General features: G+C 39.4%; 2 protein-coding genes across 3 annotated transcripts; both read left to right on the top strand.

Annotated features, from left to right (window-relative positions):
- Nucleotides 1-1,308: 1,308 nt before the first annotated feature.
- On the top strand, nt 1,309-5,017 carry lum (lumican). Its single transcript, XM_079655456.1, has 3 exons — nt 1,309-1,392; nt 2,322-3,200; nt 3,551-5,017. The coding sequence occupies exons 2-3, from the start codon at nt 2,327-2,329 to the stop codon at nt 3,703-3,705; spliced, it is 1,029 nt and encodes a 342-aa protein (XP_079511582.1). The 5' UTR covers nt 1,309-1,392; nt 2,322-2,326; the 3' UTR covers nt 3,706-5,017.
- Nucleotides 5,018-8,088: 3,071 nt separating this feature from the next.
- kera (keratocan) lies at nt 8,089-15,229 on the top strand. 2 transcript variants are annotated; one of them, XM_079655758.1, is made up of 3 exons: nt 8,089-8,287; nt 12,599-13,473; nt 13,626-15,229. In XM_079655758.1, the coding sequence occupies exons 1-3, from the start codon at nt 8,256-8,258 to the stop codon at nt 13,793-13,795; spliced, it is 1,077 nt and encodes a 358-aa protein (XP_079511884.1). In that variant the 5' UTR covers nt 8,089-8,255; the 3' UTR covers nt 13,796-15,229. The 2 variants fall into 2 exon arrangements, with proteins under 2 accessions (XP_079511884.1, XP_079511885.1); XM_079655759.1 differs by lacking the exon at nt 8,089-8,287 and adding an exon at nt 11,450-11,533.
- Nucleotides 15,230-15,950: the final 721 nt, after the last annotated feature.

Here is a 15,950-nt window from a genome sequence, read left to right on the forward strand (position 1 = left end):
CAATTACTTTGCCACATGGCCTGTGGCACATTGACTCTAAGTCCACCTATCACTGAATGTTAGTGGAGAAGCAGGCCATTGTTATACTTCTGACAACAACAATCTGAGAAGCATTAACTTGCTTTCATATTGTGGAGGTTTTTAGAGGCTCTGTACTTCAATGACAAACAGTTTGTTCTGGTCCTCAAACAGCATTATTTTTTAAGTGTGAAGGGGCACAACAAAAAGTGACTCACAAAATGACTTACAGTGACGTGATGGATTATCCTCCCTACACCATTTACAAGGAAGTTATAGATCAAATGTGTTAAATGTCAATAAATCAACGTGAAATGTCATAGAACTATCTTGGGAAACCGAATATATTGAGTTAGAATGTGACGAATGAACGTTTTCCATACAAGAGAAATGCGTCCAAGATGGCATCCAAGAATGGTATGTGAGTAGAGTAACAGACCGCACTGCGACCAATGCAATCCAGACGTCAATTCAGGGCATGCTGTGCTGGTGTGATGGATGTCCACCAACAAATGGGCGAAACATTTGGTAATTTATCTCCTCCACCCCCTTTCTTAACTGTGCCTATCTGATGAGTAGAACAACACCCACGTGAATTTTGGTCTTGTGTATCTCTATTTGTATAGATAATAAAGAGGGTTTACGGTACTTAACAGAAAGTAACTATTTTTGATTGGCTTTAACTTACATTTCCGACCTTACAGTGCCATTTATTTGGCAAAAACAGAGGAGAGGCAATGTTTTCCTTCAAATGTTATGAACGTCTTGTCTGGCTGTCTTACAACCTTTTGTCATATTTTCCAATGCTTTATTGACGAGTCGAGAGGTAAAGCTGAATGTATTTCTCTTCAAAACCGCTTATGGGTTAAATGGCTGCCAGAGATCGTTTTCACATTTTTCCATGCAAAGCTTCTCCAACTCTTTAAATTGTTCCACAAACAGTCTCCCCAACTGAACCCGAGTTTCTGCTTGCACACACTCCAAGGTGGTTGTTTGGAGGACAAGTACCAGAAGAAGAAGTGTCTCTGTAAAGGTGATACACATTGTAAAAGGTGACGGTGTTATTTTGAGCATCTTACTTGTTTTGTGTAATAGTTGTGTTCTTTGTTGCATTTTGGCTAGTTAACAGTCGTTTTTGGATGTTGCTTGCTCAGAAATCCACACCGATGACTCCTTCAATTTATGTGACGACCTGACTAAAGTTGAAGCCTCCCCTCCTCCCTCTCCTTCTCTCCATCTACCCCTCACTGTCTCTCCTCCCCCTCCCTCCTTCTTTCCCTCTGTATTTTTCTCCAGAGACCTCCAGCTTTTGAACACCACACTGTCTTACCTACTGCCCTTCCACCCCACGCACACAAAGATAGAGAACCACAGGTAAGCTTGCATGTGGTTGCATGGATTTATGATTTCCTGTTTGATTGTTTCTCTGTATTTCTGTTTTCCGGGTGAGATCAGCTGTCACTGTCAGGCTTTTGGGTAGTGGCTAGTGCAGAAACAGAGAAGGCAAAAATCCCAGTGTATGGAAAAAAAAGAAAAAAACATTTTAGAAGTTTGAGGATTTGCATAATGTTTCAGAAAAATATGTATTTAGCTAGATCTTGCATGTTTATACAGATCTTCAGTGGCTATTTAAACTGTTTAATAGTTTTCTGTGACTTTGGGGAAGGATCTGTTCTGCACTTGGATCCAATTTCTGCATTTTTTTATGTGTCTGGAACTAATCAAACTTGTTCTGCATTGTCTGCAGGGTTGATGTTGTATAGTCATGATCCTAAACTAGTTATATGTCTGATTTAAGTTGTTCATTCTACTGGTTTTCTTTGTTGTTTATAAAACGAAAGGATTAACATCCCTGTATTTAGTGCTTCATACCATCAACATATGTTTAACATGAGTGCATTGGTGTACGTATATCTTTATCATGTACTACTCAAACATCTGTTTTGCATTATTGCTCAATAGCTTGTTTGTGTAGAAATGTACCAAGTTGATAGATGAAGTGCTGCAGATGAAGTAATGCAGTTAGGTTGAAGCTGCAGCTGCAAGGATGTGGCGCGACACAGATAATTGAATCAAGAAATCTGGAATCTTTTGTGTTATAGTTTTATTTTATCCTTCACCTTTTTATTTGATGCATTAATACATCCTACTTTGGCTTTTACTATGAGGCTTTTATAAAACATATCCATTAATTAGGGTTAGGATTCAATGCTGTTATAAGATAACTTTTGTTGCTTTTGACCCCTCTTATCATTCTAACATATCTTCTGCTTTCACTTTCCTTCTGTCTGTTGGATCTCCAGAAGTCATGTTACTTCTTCGTCTACCCCTGTTGTTCCTATTGGTCAGTGTGGCCCTGTGCCAGTATGATGATTATGACTACCAACCTGCTTCCCGGCATGGGCCCTCAGGGCCTAACTGTCATCAAGAGTGCGACTGCCCATTCAACTTCCCGACGGCCATGTATTGTGACAGCCGCAAGCTCAAGTTTGTTCCAGTAGTCCCTACAGGAATCAAGTACCTGTACCTTCAGAACAACCTGATAGAAGAGATCAAGGCAGGAGTGTTCGATAATGTTACCGATACCCTTCGCTGGCTGATACTTGACAACAACCAGATTACCAATGCTAAAATAGAAAAGGGCACAATCGACAAACTCAGTGCCCTGGAGAAGTTATTCTTCAGCAACAACAACCTGACAGAGCCAGTCATCCCTCCCTCAAAGTCCCTTGACGAGCTGAAGATTATGCACAACCAGTTGTCCAAGTTCCCTTCTGGACTGTTGAGTGACAAGGAGAACCTGACCTCCGTCAATGTTCAAAACAATCAGCTAACCTCTGATGCCATTGGGGGGGCATTTAAAGGGCCGAAGAAAATGCTGTCCCTGGATGTGAGCCACAACAAGTTGAAGAAACTGCCAGCTGGAGTGCCCGGTTCACTGGAAATCCTCTACGCTGACTATAACGAAATTGACATTGTTGGAGCAGGGTACCTTGGCAAGCTTCCCTTGCTGCAGTCCCTGAGGATCTCGCACAACAAGCTGGTGGACTCCGGAATCCCTGCAGGAGTGTTCAACGTGACTTCACTGGTGGAGCTGGACCTGTCCTTCAACGAACTGAAGTCCATCCCTGAGATCAACGAGAATCTGGAGCAACTCTACCTCCAGGCCAACAAGATTGAAAGTGAGTGGAAACTCTTTACTCTTGTTTGACTATTTTTCTAAAAGTGCTTTGTGGATCTCTCTTCATGTTTTGTCTACATTTAGTATGCCTCACAAAAGGTTTCCTCATCATAAAATGTGTAAAGTCTACTATTTGGAATATTTGAAATTGTGAACTGTTTAAAACCCTGTATGCTAGAGTATGGTCGTCCTATTTGCTTTCTTTGCAGGCATATTGCTATGATTCTTTGGGCGTTATTGCCAAAGTGTACCTTTTTGAAGCCTCGTATAAGAGGTTTTGATGGTATATAATAACTTTTGAGTCATTTGTTTTTCTGCCAACTTCCACAACCTTCTCTCCATTTTTTGCAGAATTTGAGCTGACAAGTCTTTGCAAGTATGTTTCGACTACAAGCTTTTCCCACCTGAAGCATCTGCGTCTGGACGGTAACATGGTCACTCACAGCAGCATGCCCCCTGAATCCTCCAACTGCCTGCGCGTGGCCTCAGATGTCATATTTGAATAAGGACCTCCCTCAAATATATGCCCTCTCCATGACCCCCTCTCCACTACGATGACACAGATCAGTCCAAAGGCTTCTGGATTCAAATGATGTAATATCTGTAATGTCATCTTCATCATATTAATTAATATCTGGAATTAATCAAGAGCTGGGCACATTTTAAATACAATATATGGAAATACAAGCTATCAATAATTTCGCAACATATCTCACCAAACATGTAATAAAACGTTTGGATTCATCAAACATCTAATGTTCTAATGAACATGAAGGTATAAAAAATAAAAACAAATGGAAAAATGTAAGGACCAAAAGTTTTATGAATACAAATGTATTCATTTACTTTGATAATAAACACACACTTTACACATTCCAAACTTGAATTTGGTGATATTGAATACAGACCGAATGGAGTGAAAAATGGCTCCAATGTCTCAATTCAGTCGTCAATCGTGATTTTGTTGTCTGTCTTGTGCGTTCCAATGTTTAGCATGTATAATACAATGTGGGTACAATAATGAATCCATTGCTGTGCAAAGGACCAGTAAATAAAGGACTGCGTTCTCAGATTCCAATGTATAATGCCTGATGTAAGAAATTATGAGCAAATGTAAAGAGTAGTTACATAGACGTATCATTTGTAAACAACTTTCATTGATCAAATTGGTTTTAAGAAAAATGCCAGTGTTTGTTAGTCGTGTCTGCCTTCTTCACAAATGGTGCATTGGCTGAAATACCATGTTTTCTGAATGATTGACTTCTTTGAGCTATAAAATAAAACAAATCGATAATCAAACACAACCAATCCTTAATGCCCAAGAGAAGAAGAGAAGAATGAAGGAGACATGCTTAAAAAACATTGGTACTAACCTTGAAACTACTTACTCTGCTTAGTTAAACCTTGAGGTGATACTGTAGGAGGTTTTTCTGGAAATCATAAGTCAAATGTTTCTTAACGTGAACTCATTTCTAGCTGTCTACTTTTATGTGCATTGCTGATTTGTATACATTTGCATTACCTGCATGCAACCAATGGTACCATTCTTTTATAATAAACTACAGCTTTTGCAGTTAAGGCGCTCTCATTGTTATGTTGTTGTTCACCATGTTTAAAAACTGCTTCTTATCAATACAACTTGACAGCAGTGTCATTTGGGTTGATGTTATTAGAATAATGTTTTTTTTAACGTGATTTTTTTTGTGGCCTTTGACTTGGTAACCGCTCTTGGATTTGCTGTTACCAAACAGAGTTCAATAAACTATGTTTCCAACATATTTGTATGATGAATAAATGTTGAGCATGTATGGAAACAAATTTGTGAAGTCGTCTCATTTGATTGAGCATAAACATAATTAACATTAAGGATTGCCTTGCATATTTAATTTATTTGCTTATCTAAATTTACTCAAAATATACTTCTAACAATAGTTCATGTTTTTTTAATCATGGTTTATTAATTGTTGGTAAAGCAAACATTAATTCTATATACATCCAAAATAGCCACTATTTAGGTGTGACTAGATTATAAAAGAAACATATATTTAGCTAATTTAATAAAACTATTAGTTATTAAGGCTTTATAAGGTATGTTTTATTAAAAGTTGTCAGAATTTTAGGAACAAGCTGAAGCCAAGTGAAAGCAGCCAACAAACAAAACAACAAGTTAATGGAGAATACGTCCATTACTACTGGGCATGATTATTTCCACATTACTTCTTATCCTGTAAAGTGTGCTTTTTTTGGCAGCTACCATCTTCCTTTCTGGCCTTAACCTTTGAGATGAAGTAAGAATGTTTCCTGGGATTTACAAAAGGAAAAGGGTTTTTAAATGGATGGAATATGTATTTATTCTCTATAAGGTCTGTTGTTTATTTTTCAGGTATACAGTTTAAATTCAGGGCCCAACTGTTTTCAAGGAGTCATACCTTGTAGTTTTCCCCTGTTTGCCCATATTTTACTTTGTATTTCTCAAGTCATTCATTTACTGTAGTTACAGAGAGAACCTATGATCTTTCCCCATTTCAAAGCTGACGAATGAAATAAAAAACATCTGGTCCTGGAGGGATGCAGGGGATGCAGGGTTTAGCACATAACCGCAGTTATAAGCTTTGTTATTTCAATGAAATGAATCTTGGATTATTCTTTGGCACAAATCAAAAAAAAAATTAGGAGCACATTAACAAATGAGGTGGTCTGTATTTTGAATATTTATAACTTCATAAAGTTGTCAACTCTTGCTGTGGATTGTTACTGTTAGATTTAGCTGTGGTTTAAAACAAGCTATTGTGCATGTGGCATTGTGTTACTTAGTAATAATGGACACTAAACTGGAGCAGAATTTTTCATCAGAAAAAGACTCTGAATTATGTCAAAGCCTAAAATGTCTGCTATTCATTTTTAGTTGATGTCTTCCAAACAGTTTCAGTGTCCAAAAAGTCTGGGAGCAACTGCAGTCTATTCTCCTAGTTTTGTACTTCTATAATCGTAAGATTTAAATAACGTTTTTATTCCACAGTATTGAAAGACAAGACGTTAAACTGACTATTTCATAGTCAATTTCTTAGGATGTATTTTTTGACATAAACTTGTCACTTCATTTAAAGTATAGATTGGGCCCTTCCAAAACTGTGCACCAACTGTAACAATTACCACTAATTGATGTTGATGTGCACCACATGTGCTGACACTAGTTTCTTCCAAAAGTCTTAGTCAAGAGTTCCTTACGAGAGCAGACACTAAGATGGTTAGTTGATTAGATTCCTGGCATTTATACAAATTATGTAAACGGCTTCCAGATGTCCCATTTGATTTAGGCTACTGCTAGGTGTTTGTAATTAGATCCAGCTGTAGGGTTGAGTTTAATTTTATTTTGACTCGCTTGTGTAAATGAAAGTCGTCTGTCTTTAGGGTGCCGAGTGGTCATTTAAATACCCAACACTCCCTTATGTCATTTAATACATCTTGGGATGTAAACATTATCAGTCTACTCACAACCACTAGCATTACAACATGCTACATGTTTGTTTTAGCAGCTTTCACATTTCCTCTGTTTTAATATGGTCATTCGTACCGATCCCCAATCTCGGACCATTTCCTCCTCTTCCTCCTGTGTTACCCTTATTTAAATCATGAGTGCAGCTCCTGCCTGTGTCTAGACAATAAAGTCCTTTTATAAAACCTTAAACCTCACATCCTCCTGCTTGACGATAAGTGAAAGTATAATCAGCTGTTGAAGACTGGCAGCCAAATTCCAAAGATCCTCCTTTAGTCCAGACCACCTCCAGCTGTTCCAGCTTTTTACCGCTATTGTTATTATTATTCCTTGTCTCTAACTTGTCTTTAGAGTCTCAAGTCAGACGTTTCAGAATTGCTGTTTGCTTTCCCCCTATCTCTTGTACATTCTCATCCTTTTCCCTTAAAGTTTAGACAGATGTGTATACACACTGCTGGAGAACAGTGACAGATAAAAGGAGGGGAGTCAGCAGCGAAGCAAAAGATTAAAGCAACCCTAACCCTAACCCTGGAGGGTCAATGACCGCTACATAAAAAGAAAGAGCTAGAAACTCCAAACTTGGTACACACAAGCAGGGGGGAGACACATGCACGCAAATCAAATGTGTTGATCGTACCACTTACCGTTCCGCTGTTATATGAGGATCATAACTTTTAGCAAGAATGGGTTTCAATGACGGCTACATCAAAGGAAAAAGCTAGAGGCGGCAAACTGGGTACACATGACGGGAAGGAGGAGACCAACAGAGACGCCACATTTCATGACTCTTGCATTCACCGTTGGGGAGGTAGTTTTTTTGTATTCTAACCCATATTCCAAACCCTAACCCTAACCCACAAGGAGCTGAATTATCGAAATAGGTTAAAGGCTCCACGTTTACTGGAAATACACATGTCCATGATATTTTATGGATGAGCCAATACAAAACGAATAAAGTAGAACTTTAGTATTGTCTATCTTTGATAGTGATCTGGGGCTCTGAAAAAAACTGCAAAAAGAAGACATGTGTTTGAAAAAGAAATAAAGAAAAAAATTAATCCCCCTGTAAAAAGTCTGGTGTGAATGTCTGAATGAAAACCCCCCTAAACCCCTCTGTAACTTCACCTGACAGCCTACAAAACACACCGAATGGCCTGTGAGCTGAAATGAGCAATGAAATGGTCGTGCACCCATCCCCCCCTGCAAGTCCTCCTTCCTTTATAGACCAAATGGTTAAGTTGGGTGGAGTGACAGCAGTTTCACACTTAACGCCACGCCACACTGATGAATTCACATTTTACAAAAAACAAGGTGACAAAACAAAAAGAGGCGGAAAAAACTGCTGGGCTGGCAGAAAAGTAGACAACACAATTTCTGAAAGGACATCCCAACTCTCCCACAATTGTCCTCCCACAGACAACACATGCTCCATCCTCTTGGTTCAACTGGTGTCCAAGGTGCAGCCTTTGGGAAATTCAACTTACAACAATACAAGTGTAACAGGGGACACTCATCAGAGTTCATTGGAAAAACAACAAGAACCAAACAGCACCTGACTGAATGCAGACCTCTCACACCTGTTTGGGGAGCAGGTAAACTTGCATCTTTCTTTAGTAATACATCTGTTTAAGAGAGGAGGAGCACAGGCTTGGGCAGTGCAGTTTTCAAATGTTTTTTATCTGAATTATCTTCATCTTTTGATGTTCTGCACCTTGTTAGCATCTGTTCCAGTACTTGCAGTTTAAATGTAAAAGGGGTGAAGGAACCTTGGAAATTAAAAAAGTATTTGAAAGTGTTTATGGGCACGTTGTTACATGCCGTTTTTCTTTAATTTGGTCTAGTTTATGAATTACAATGCTTAATGTCCGGACATAGATAGATTCATAGACACAATTTTTTTAAACTATGGCTCAAGTGTATAAATAACACATATATTGGAAAGTAACTTTCCCAGCCAAACCAGTTGTTTTCCACATTATAATTATCCATAATCAGCTTTATAGGCAGAAAGCCATGTGAACTTTTCCAAATGTTTCAAAGTCATGTGGATTTAAGTAGAGCCTTCAAATGAAACGGATCCTGCAAAACGTATGCAGTTAATAATAATTAACATAGCTGGCTCGGACACAAAGCCCCTTGCAGGAAATCAGCATTATCATATTCCTCTGCATGTGTTACTTCTCAGTCTACCAGGCAGATTGTTGTCAAGATTTATTCATAGTAATATATATTTATTTAAGATGAGATACATAAAGCCCTGAATGACAATTTTCAATGGTTGGGATGTTCAATTTTAAATCTTCATACGCATTATTAAAGAGTTGTTTGTTGTAAGACTGGAGTAAGTATTTGGTTACTTACTATTTAGTTCCCTGTAAAAAACAGATATGTCTCCTTTTGGTGTAATTGCTGACTAATTCATGATTGAATTCAAAAATGTTATTAAGGCTGCTGGTTGGCCATAGTAGTAGAGTGGCTGAGTTATTGGTAATAGAGGCTTCAGGCTGTCCTGTTGCTTTTAGACTGAGACTATTAGTAGCTTCTGCTACCTGTCTGTAAACTGGTTTGAGAGAACATAATCTTCTTTAATTTCCATGCGTTCAAAAAGCAATGATACACTTTTTACTTTCAGAAAAAATTATTATGGATATTTCTAAATAAATACACATGCTGTGATTAAAAGATAAAGAAATAGAGAATGGCATGCAAGGAAGTGAGGTTTACTGTCCTAAACAGCCAAGATATTTAGTACAGTAAAGTTTCCATTCATCTTAAAAGCGTCTTCAAAGTACAGTTTCTACGGCCCGTCTACACAGCAGCGTTAAAAAATCTTCCAACGCTTCTGCCCATTCACTTTGAATGGGGTGACGTCACGTTGCCTCGCTTTTCGCCGAACTGCATTGTGGGGAAGCAAAGCAAAGATTTCCAGGATTTTCAGGATTTTCAGGATTCAAAAGTTGAGCAATCCCGTTAGGGTTAGGGTTAGGATTAGGGTTAGGGTTAGGGTTAGGGTAATGTTGTGAATCGAGTGGCCCATGGTGGTGGTGGGGTTATGGTATGGGCAGGCGTATGTTATGGACGATGAACACAGGCCACTCGATTCACAACATTACCCTAACCCTAACCCTAACCCTAATCCAAACCCTCACACCAGATACTGACTGGTTTTCGGACCCCCCCAGACCCCCCCAATAAACCAAAAATGCACGTTTCAGAGTGGCCTTTTATTGTGGCCAGCCTAAGGCACACCTGTGCAATAATCATGCTGTCTAATCAGCATCTTGATATGCCACACCTGTGAGGTGGGATGGATTATCTCGGCAAAGGAGAAGTGCTCACTATCACAGATTTTTTCAGATTTGTGAACAATATTTGAGAGAAATGGTTATTTTGTGTATATAGAAAATGTTTTAGATCTTTGAGTTCATCTCATGAAAAATGGGAGCAAAAACAAAAATGTTGCGTTTATATTTTTGTTCAGTGTATATATTGCTCGCATAAAATCCCCGGGGTTTTTTGCTTTGTATGTCGGGGGCGGGAGATTCATATGATTGTTTGTTGGTCGCGTTACTCGCAAAAAATCCCCAAGCTTTCAGACACGCCCACCTCCAAGATTTTCAGGATTTCTTTAACGCTGCTGTGTGGACGGGCCGTCAATGTGCGGAGGGCAATCACCGTTCATAGACGCACCTTGGCAAACAGAGGAGGAGCTCTGATGGGATTGCATGGCTGATCATGGATAAGTGTTGCCCCTATCCTCACACAACTCAACTGGGATTATCCTACTACATTCAAGCCTTTACCGGCGTCATCCCTTGGAATCAGCACGATCTCATGCAAGTATGTTTAAAGGTCACAAATCCTTACACTGGCTAGTTTCTACATAAACAATTTGCCAGGTCAGTGTGCAGTGAAATCCCCAAGATTATGCCTGACCTCCCTCCTATTAAACCATCACCTTACATGTCTGAAGACAATGTTTTGTACTGAAGCAGTCTTTCATCTTAATGTTTTAGCAGTATGGATTCTCTCTCTTTCAATGTAAACTAAGGTATTCATCTAAATAATTTACCCCTAACACTAACAGCCAAATATATGTATGATGCCCCACTTGTTATCGAAAAAAGTAGGTTTGACTCAATTGAACCCCATGACAATTCAAAATGCTGTTGCATTCAAATGATATTCAGTATAAAAGGATCCATCTTTTGACACAAGTGGAGTCCATTTAAACATTTACACCAAATCTGGCCCAAAATGTATCAAAGTAAAGCCACATCCTTCCAGGTGAATGATGGTGATCATGTGCTTAGAGTCTTGGTCTAATTGGCATCTCGCTGGCATTCGGAGACAATCCTCTCTGCACCACAATTATAATGAGCTCTATTTGTTGACTTTATGTACATTCTAAAATCTCTGTTGACTGCAAACAAGGTCAGACTTTACATCTTGCATAGATTTGCAGATTAATGAATCCTGAATCCGATCGCACCTTTGACCCTGGACAAAAGATTGACGAAGGACACCAAGGGCCAATAAAAAGAGGACGGGTTGTGAAGCCAACAAACAAAGTACACTTAGGCTTGTATTAGCCTGTTTGTAACTGGGCCAGGTCTTGGTTTAGCACATTATATACTAACATGGGATTATGACCTTTGATCCTGAGAGAATCTCATTGGCCAAGGGAAGCTTTGGTGTCATCATGAGTCACAGGTTGAATGAAAAACGTGTGGTACAAATACAGAGAGGAGAGAGGTACAGCCTCGTCTTTTTGGACTACGCCAAAAAACTTGCTGAGGAACAGCAACTCAGGCAAAAGGGATTTTACCAAGATCAAGGTAAGATGGGTTTCTGGAAAGCAATGGACAATGAAACATCTGGTTGACATTGTTAGTAGTTTAGTAGAAGTTTGTCTTTCGACAACTGATTGGATTTTACCTTTGTGGAAGCATGGATCAGGCTTTTATTATTTGCGCCACATTTCGTATCCCAAAGCTGTGTTAAGAAGCTTTGACTGCTGTACAGTGAGAGAACAAATCTTTAAAAGCAGGTGTGCCGACTTTGACTTTGAAGTGCGTCCATCCTTGGAAAAGTGTGCCTACCCCGAAATGAGTTCCAGACAAACGTTGTGTGCATCAAGAATTTAAACAAGCACCAGATGGCAGCTGAGATGAATCAAGAACATGCTTATAGATGGTTGAAACGAAGGTGATAGCTGACTTCAGATTATGTTCATTTCACCACTCTTTTTTGTTTTACCCTTCTCTGTTACATAGCATTGATTGTATTGCACTCTTAGAACTTTTTGTACCCCTGTTTATATTTGTAGCATCAATAGCATTGTTGTATCAGCTGTACAAAACAAAGCAAGTGGACTTCCAGACCCATTGTAAACTTAGCAATACATGTTGCGATGAACATCTATTGAATATTGTGCATCTTACAACTGACATGCAAAACCTGAGCTTCAAGATTGTCCTAATGCAATTAAAGTTGACCTGGCTCTGCATCCTGTCTTTTAGCTCAGTTTGTCATTGGCAGGCAAGGAAATGATCTAAAAAAAAACGTGTTACCTCGCTCTGTTGGCAGCTGCCATTGGAATTTAACTATAATGACATTAGTGGTAGAGCATGTGAAATGTTGCTAATTTGGGCCAGAGTTTAACTAATTTTGTATGTGTGCTAGCCGTATGATTAACAGCATTTAAAGTGACTGTTTTTCATATTTCTAGAGTGAGAAAGGCTAATCTAGGATCACGAAACATGTTTTCAAATGCAAACAATGGGTCATCAGTTACAATGGGGTTATGATTTCTTAGAATCTTATCTGATCCTCTTTACCTTGGATGTCTAGCGCATTCAGATGTCTATTTGCCTATAATATTTGCTCTCTTTTCGTCATAGATTTGGAGAAAAAATGTCACTTCTCCTGGGCCTTCTCTGCACCTTGTGCCTGGTTGGGCAAGTTCTTGGCCAGGACATAACTCATGAGGAATATTTGGCCCAGATCCAAGCCTGCCCTCGGGAGTGTAGCTGTCCCCCCAACTTCCCTCGTGCTGTCTACTGTGACAATAAGGGCATGAAGAGTATTCCCAAAATTCCTCCACACACATGGTATCTTTACCTGCAGAACAATTTAATCGAAGTGCTTTCAGCAGATGCCCTTCGTAACGCCACACAGCTGCGCTGGCTGAACCTGAACCGCAACAAAATCACTAGTGAAGGAGTGGAAGAAGGTGTCCTAAGTACAAAGCCTAACCTTGCGCACCTCTACATGGATGACAACCTCTTGTCCTCTGTGCCATCTGCCCTTCCAGCCAGCCTGGAGTCTCTACGTCTGTCCCGCAATCGCATCTCCAAGATCCCTCCTGGTGTCTTCATTGGTCTGGATAAACTTAACCTCTTGGACCTCCAGGCGAACAAGCTGATGGATGATGCTGTGACCGAGGTGAGCCTGAAAGGTCTAAACAACTTGGTGCAGATCAACCTGGCCAAGAACCAGCTGAATAGCATGCCTATTGGCTTACCTCCCACCACTACCCAGCTTTTCCTTGATGGCAACAACATTGAGAAGATCCCCGCTGGCTACTTCAAAGGTTTACCGAAAGTGGCCTTTCTGAGGCTCAACTACAACAAGCTTGGCAGCAGTGGAGTTCCCAGAGATGTGTTTAATGTCTCCAGCATTTTGGATTTGCAGCTTTCCCACAACCAGCTGACTGAGGTTCCCCTCATTCCCGCTGGCCTTGAACATCTTCACCTCGACCACAACAATATAAAAAGTAAGTCTGACATTAACCAAAAGCACATACTGCTACTTGTTTTGATGCATGTATTGTGTGGGTTCGTTCTATGTGTTCATTAAATATGATTGTGCATCAGAGAGGTATCCTGAAATGCTTTTGTAAGTCATTTATTGCCTTTGTTTTTACAGGTGTAAGTGGCGCAAACATCTGTCCTGTCGACGTTGAGACTATGGAAGACTCCGCCAACGAAAGTATTCCTCGCCTGCGCTACCTCAGACTGGACGGCAATGACATTAAGCCACCAATTCCCAGAGATGTCATTCTGTGCTTCCGTCTCCTGACGTCCATTGTCATCTAAGATTTAAAAAATCAGCATGTTCTAAGAAAATTCAACTTTTCTCAAAAATGTTGATTATCTGTGAATATGGCATGAGTAATATTTGCACCTATGAAAGTTTCTTCAGTTCCAGATACTATTTACATTTTTCAGAAAAATTCTAACTAAAAAGAAAGTACAACATTTACAAGGAACAAAAGATTTAAAAACGATTGGCACTTTGTTGACCACTACTTGTGCCTTATGTTGGCGTAACATCTTTACATACAATTCAGAATTACAATCTGATTGTAATGTAGTATGTAGTGATTAAGATGGATAGGAGAACAAAATGCGTTAATAGCAAGTTAAGGACTCATTATCGTATTATTCTTTTTTATAATATTTCAGGAAAACCTTAGCTTTATTGTAGACTTGAAGCCAAATGAATGTATTTTGTTCTAGGTTTGTTGTCTTATTTACTTCGGACAATGCTCTCTTTTGCAGATATGCATATTTACCATAGATAATAAGTAGATTTCATATTTTAAGAAAATATGTAGAAACCTGTGAATATTCGTGGCCAAAATCCATAATGTTTTTTAAACAAAAGCAATACATGTTTATGTTTTTTAATGTCAAAACGTATTTTTAATTTAGGTAATTATTTGTCTGAATGAACCGAGCAAGAGATTGTATTTTATTGTCTTCATTTGAATAAAACATCTGGGAAAAAAAATGAGAAAATGCCCTCGTTTAAATTACCTTAAAATCAACCTTAAATATAAGAAAAATAATACTATTGGTGGTATTATAACCAAATTCTACTTGAGATATAAAATTATCTTAAAACATCATTAGGAAATGAACATACAGTATATCATCATCTACATAACATCTCAAACCTGTACACCAGTAACAGCAAACTCCTATTATATTTGTACTGTGTCTGTCTTAAATGACTTTTCAAGCTTGTAAGAAATTCCCCCTCTCTGGGGGTTATGGGGGTTGAAAATATATGAAAATATTCGCCACATTTAGGATGTAGTCAGAGAACTGCCTTTGTACCTTGTAAAAACTCCATTATCATTTTGCATTTCCATTGTGCAAAGAAAATACATTCTAAATACATCTTTTAACATTTGATATATCTCAAAGTTAATTAATAAGCTTCTACATAGGGGATTAACTCTACAGACTTCTCATGTCTTTAACAATGCTCTCTGTATGGATATTTTATTCAATGCTTGGCAGAAGAAAACTCCATGAATATGAATCCCAGCCTATATGGCAGGTGCAGAAGGATTTCTGGCTTTCTCGCTACGTCCTTTTCCCCTCACTCATCAAAAGGTCTAGAGTTACCATGGGAGGGAAAGAGAGGAGTGGGCAGGTTGAGACAAAAATCATTGCCAAATAAAGCTGACAGTGCAAATCTGGGCAGTACTGTGTGTTTCTTTTTTGTTTTGTTTTATTAATGCCCACTGAAGACAGTCTATTTAGCATATCCTTGAACACACCCACATTGGTACAAAACTGGAAAATAAGTACTTCCCGAGGGGATCTTCCTCCCTCACCCCGAAGAAGTTCATTCTCTGTCATGTCATGGTATAGTATCCCACGACTGAACTCAATTCTGTAGGTAAGCCACAACCTTAAGCAAGCGATGGGGCAAAGAGAAAAGCAGCTTCAATGGAGAGGGAGGGCAGAGGCCTTTCTCCAAGAGGGGACTTCCTCTCAGCACCATGCTAAACAGGGGCTCCTCACAGAGCTCCCATTGTGTGCTAGGGCCCGTGGATCCCCCCCATACATGAAAGCAACACATGCCAGAGTTTCACTTCAGGAAAAGGCGGACAAATATTTCAGTCTGATTGAGCTCTTAGAAAAATAAAGGATACACTTGTAAGGGAGGCCTTTGCTCTCTTTTTCTTTCTGTGTCTGGTGTCTGTATATATAAGTGTGTGTGTGTGTGTATGTGTGTGCGTGCGTGCGTGCGTGCGTGTGTGTGTGTGTGTGTGTGTGTGTGTGTGTGTGTGTGTGTGTGTGTGTGTGTGTGTGTGTGTGTGTGTGTGTGTGTGTTTGTTTGTGTGTGTGTGTGTGTGTGTGTGTATGTGTGTGTGTGTGCGTGTGTGTGTGCGTAGTGTTTAAGGGGGTCGTGCACGTGGGTGTACGGTATGGGGTGGGTGCACTCTGACTGACC

Source organism: Notothenia rossii (genome assembly GCF_949606895.1).
Source record: "Notothenia rossii genome assembly, chromosome: 10".
In the NCBI taxonomy this organism is placed as follows: domain Eukaryota; kingdom Metazoa; phylum Chordata; class Actinopteri; order Perciformes; family Nototheniidae; genus Notothenia; species Notothenia rossii.

Bases quoted from the DNA above. Each gene is read 5' to 3' on its own strand.
- lum (XM_079655456.1), top strand. From the start codon at position 2,327: ATGTTACTTCTTCGTCTACCCCTGTTGTTCCTATTGGTCAGTGTGGCC. The intron at 3,201-3,550 runs GTGAGTGGAAAC...CATTTTTTGCAG, and splicing joins CCAGGCCAACAAGATTGAAA to AATTTGAGCTGACAAGTCTT.
- kera (XM_079655758.1), top strand. From the start codon at position 8,256: ATGCAGACCTCTCACACCTGTTTGGGGAGCAG. The intron at 8,288-12,598 runs GTAAACTTGCAT...TTTTCGTCATAG, and splicing joins CACACCTGTTTGGGGAGCAG to ATTTGGAGAAAAAATGTCAC. The intron at 13,474-13,625 runs GTAAGTCTGACA...TTGTTTTTACAG, and splicing joins CGACCACAACAATATAAAAA to GTGTAAGTGGCGCAAACATC.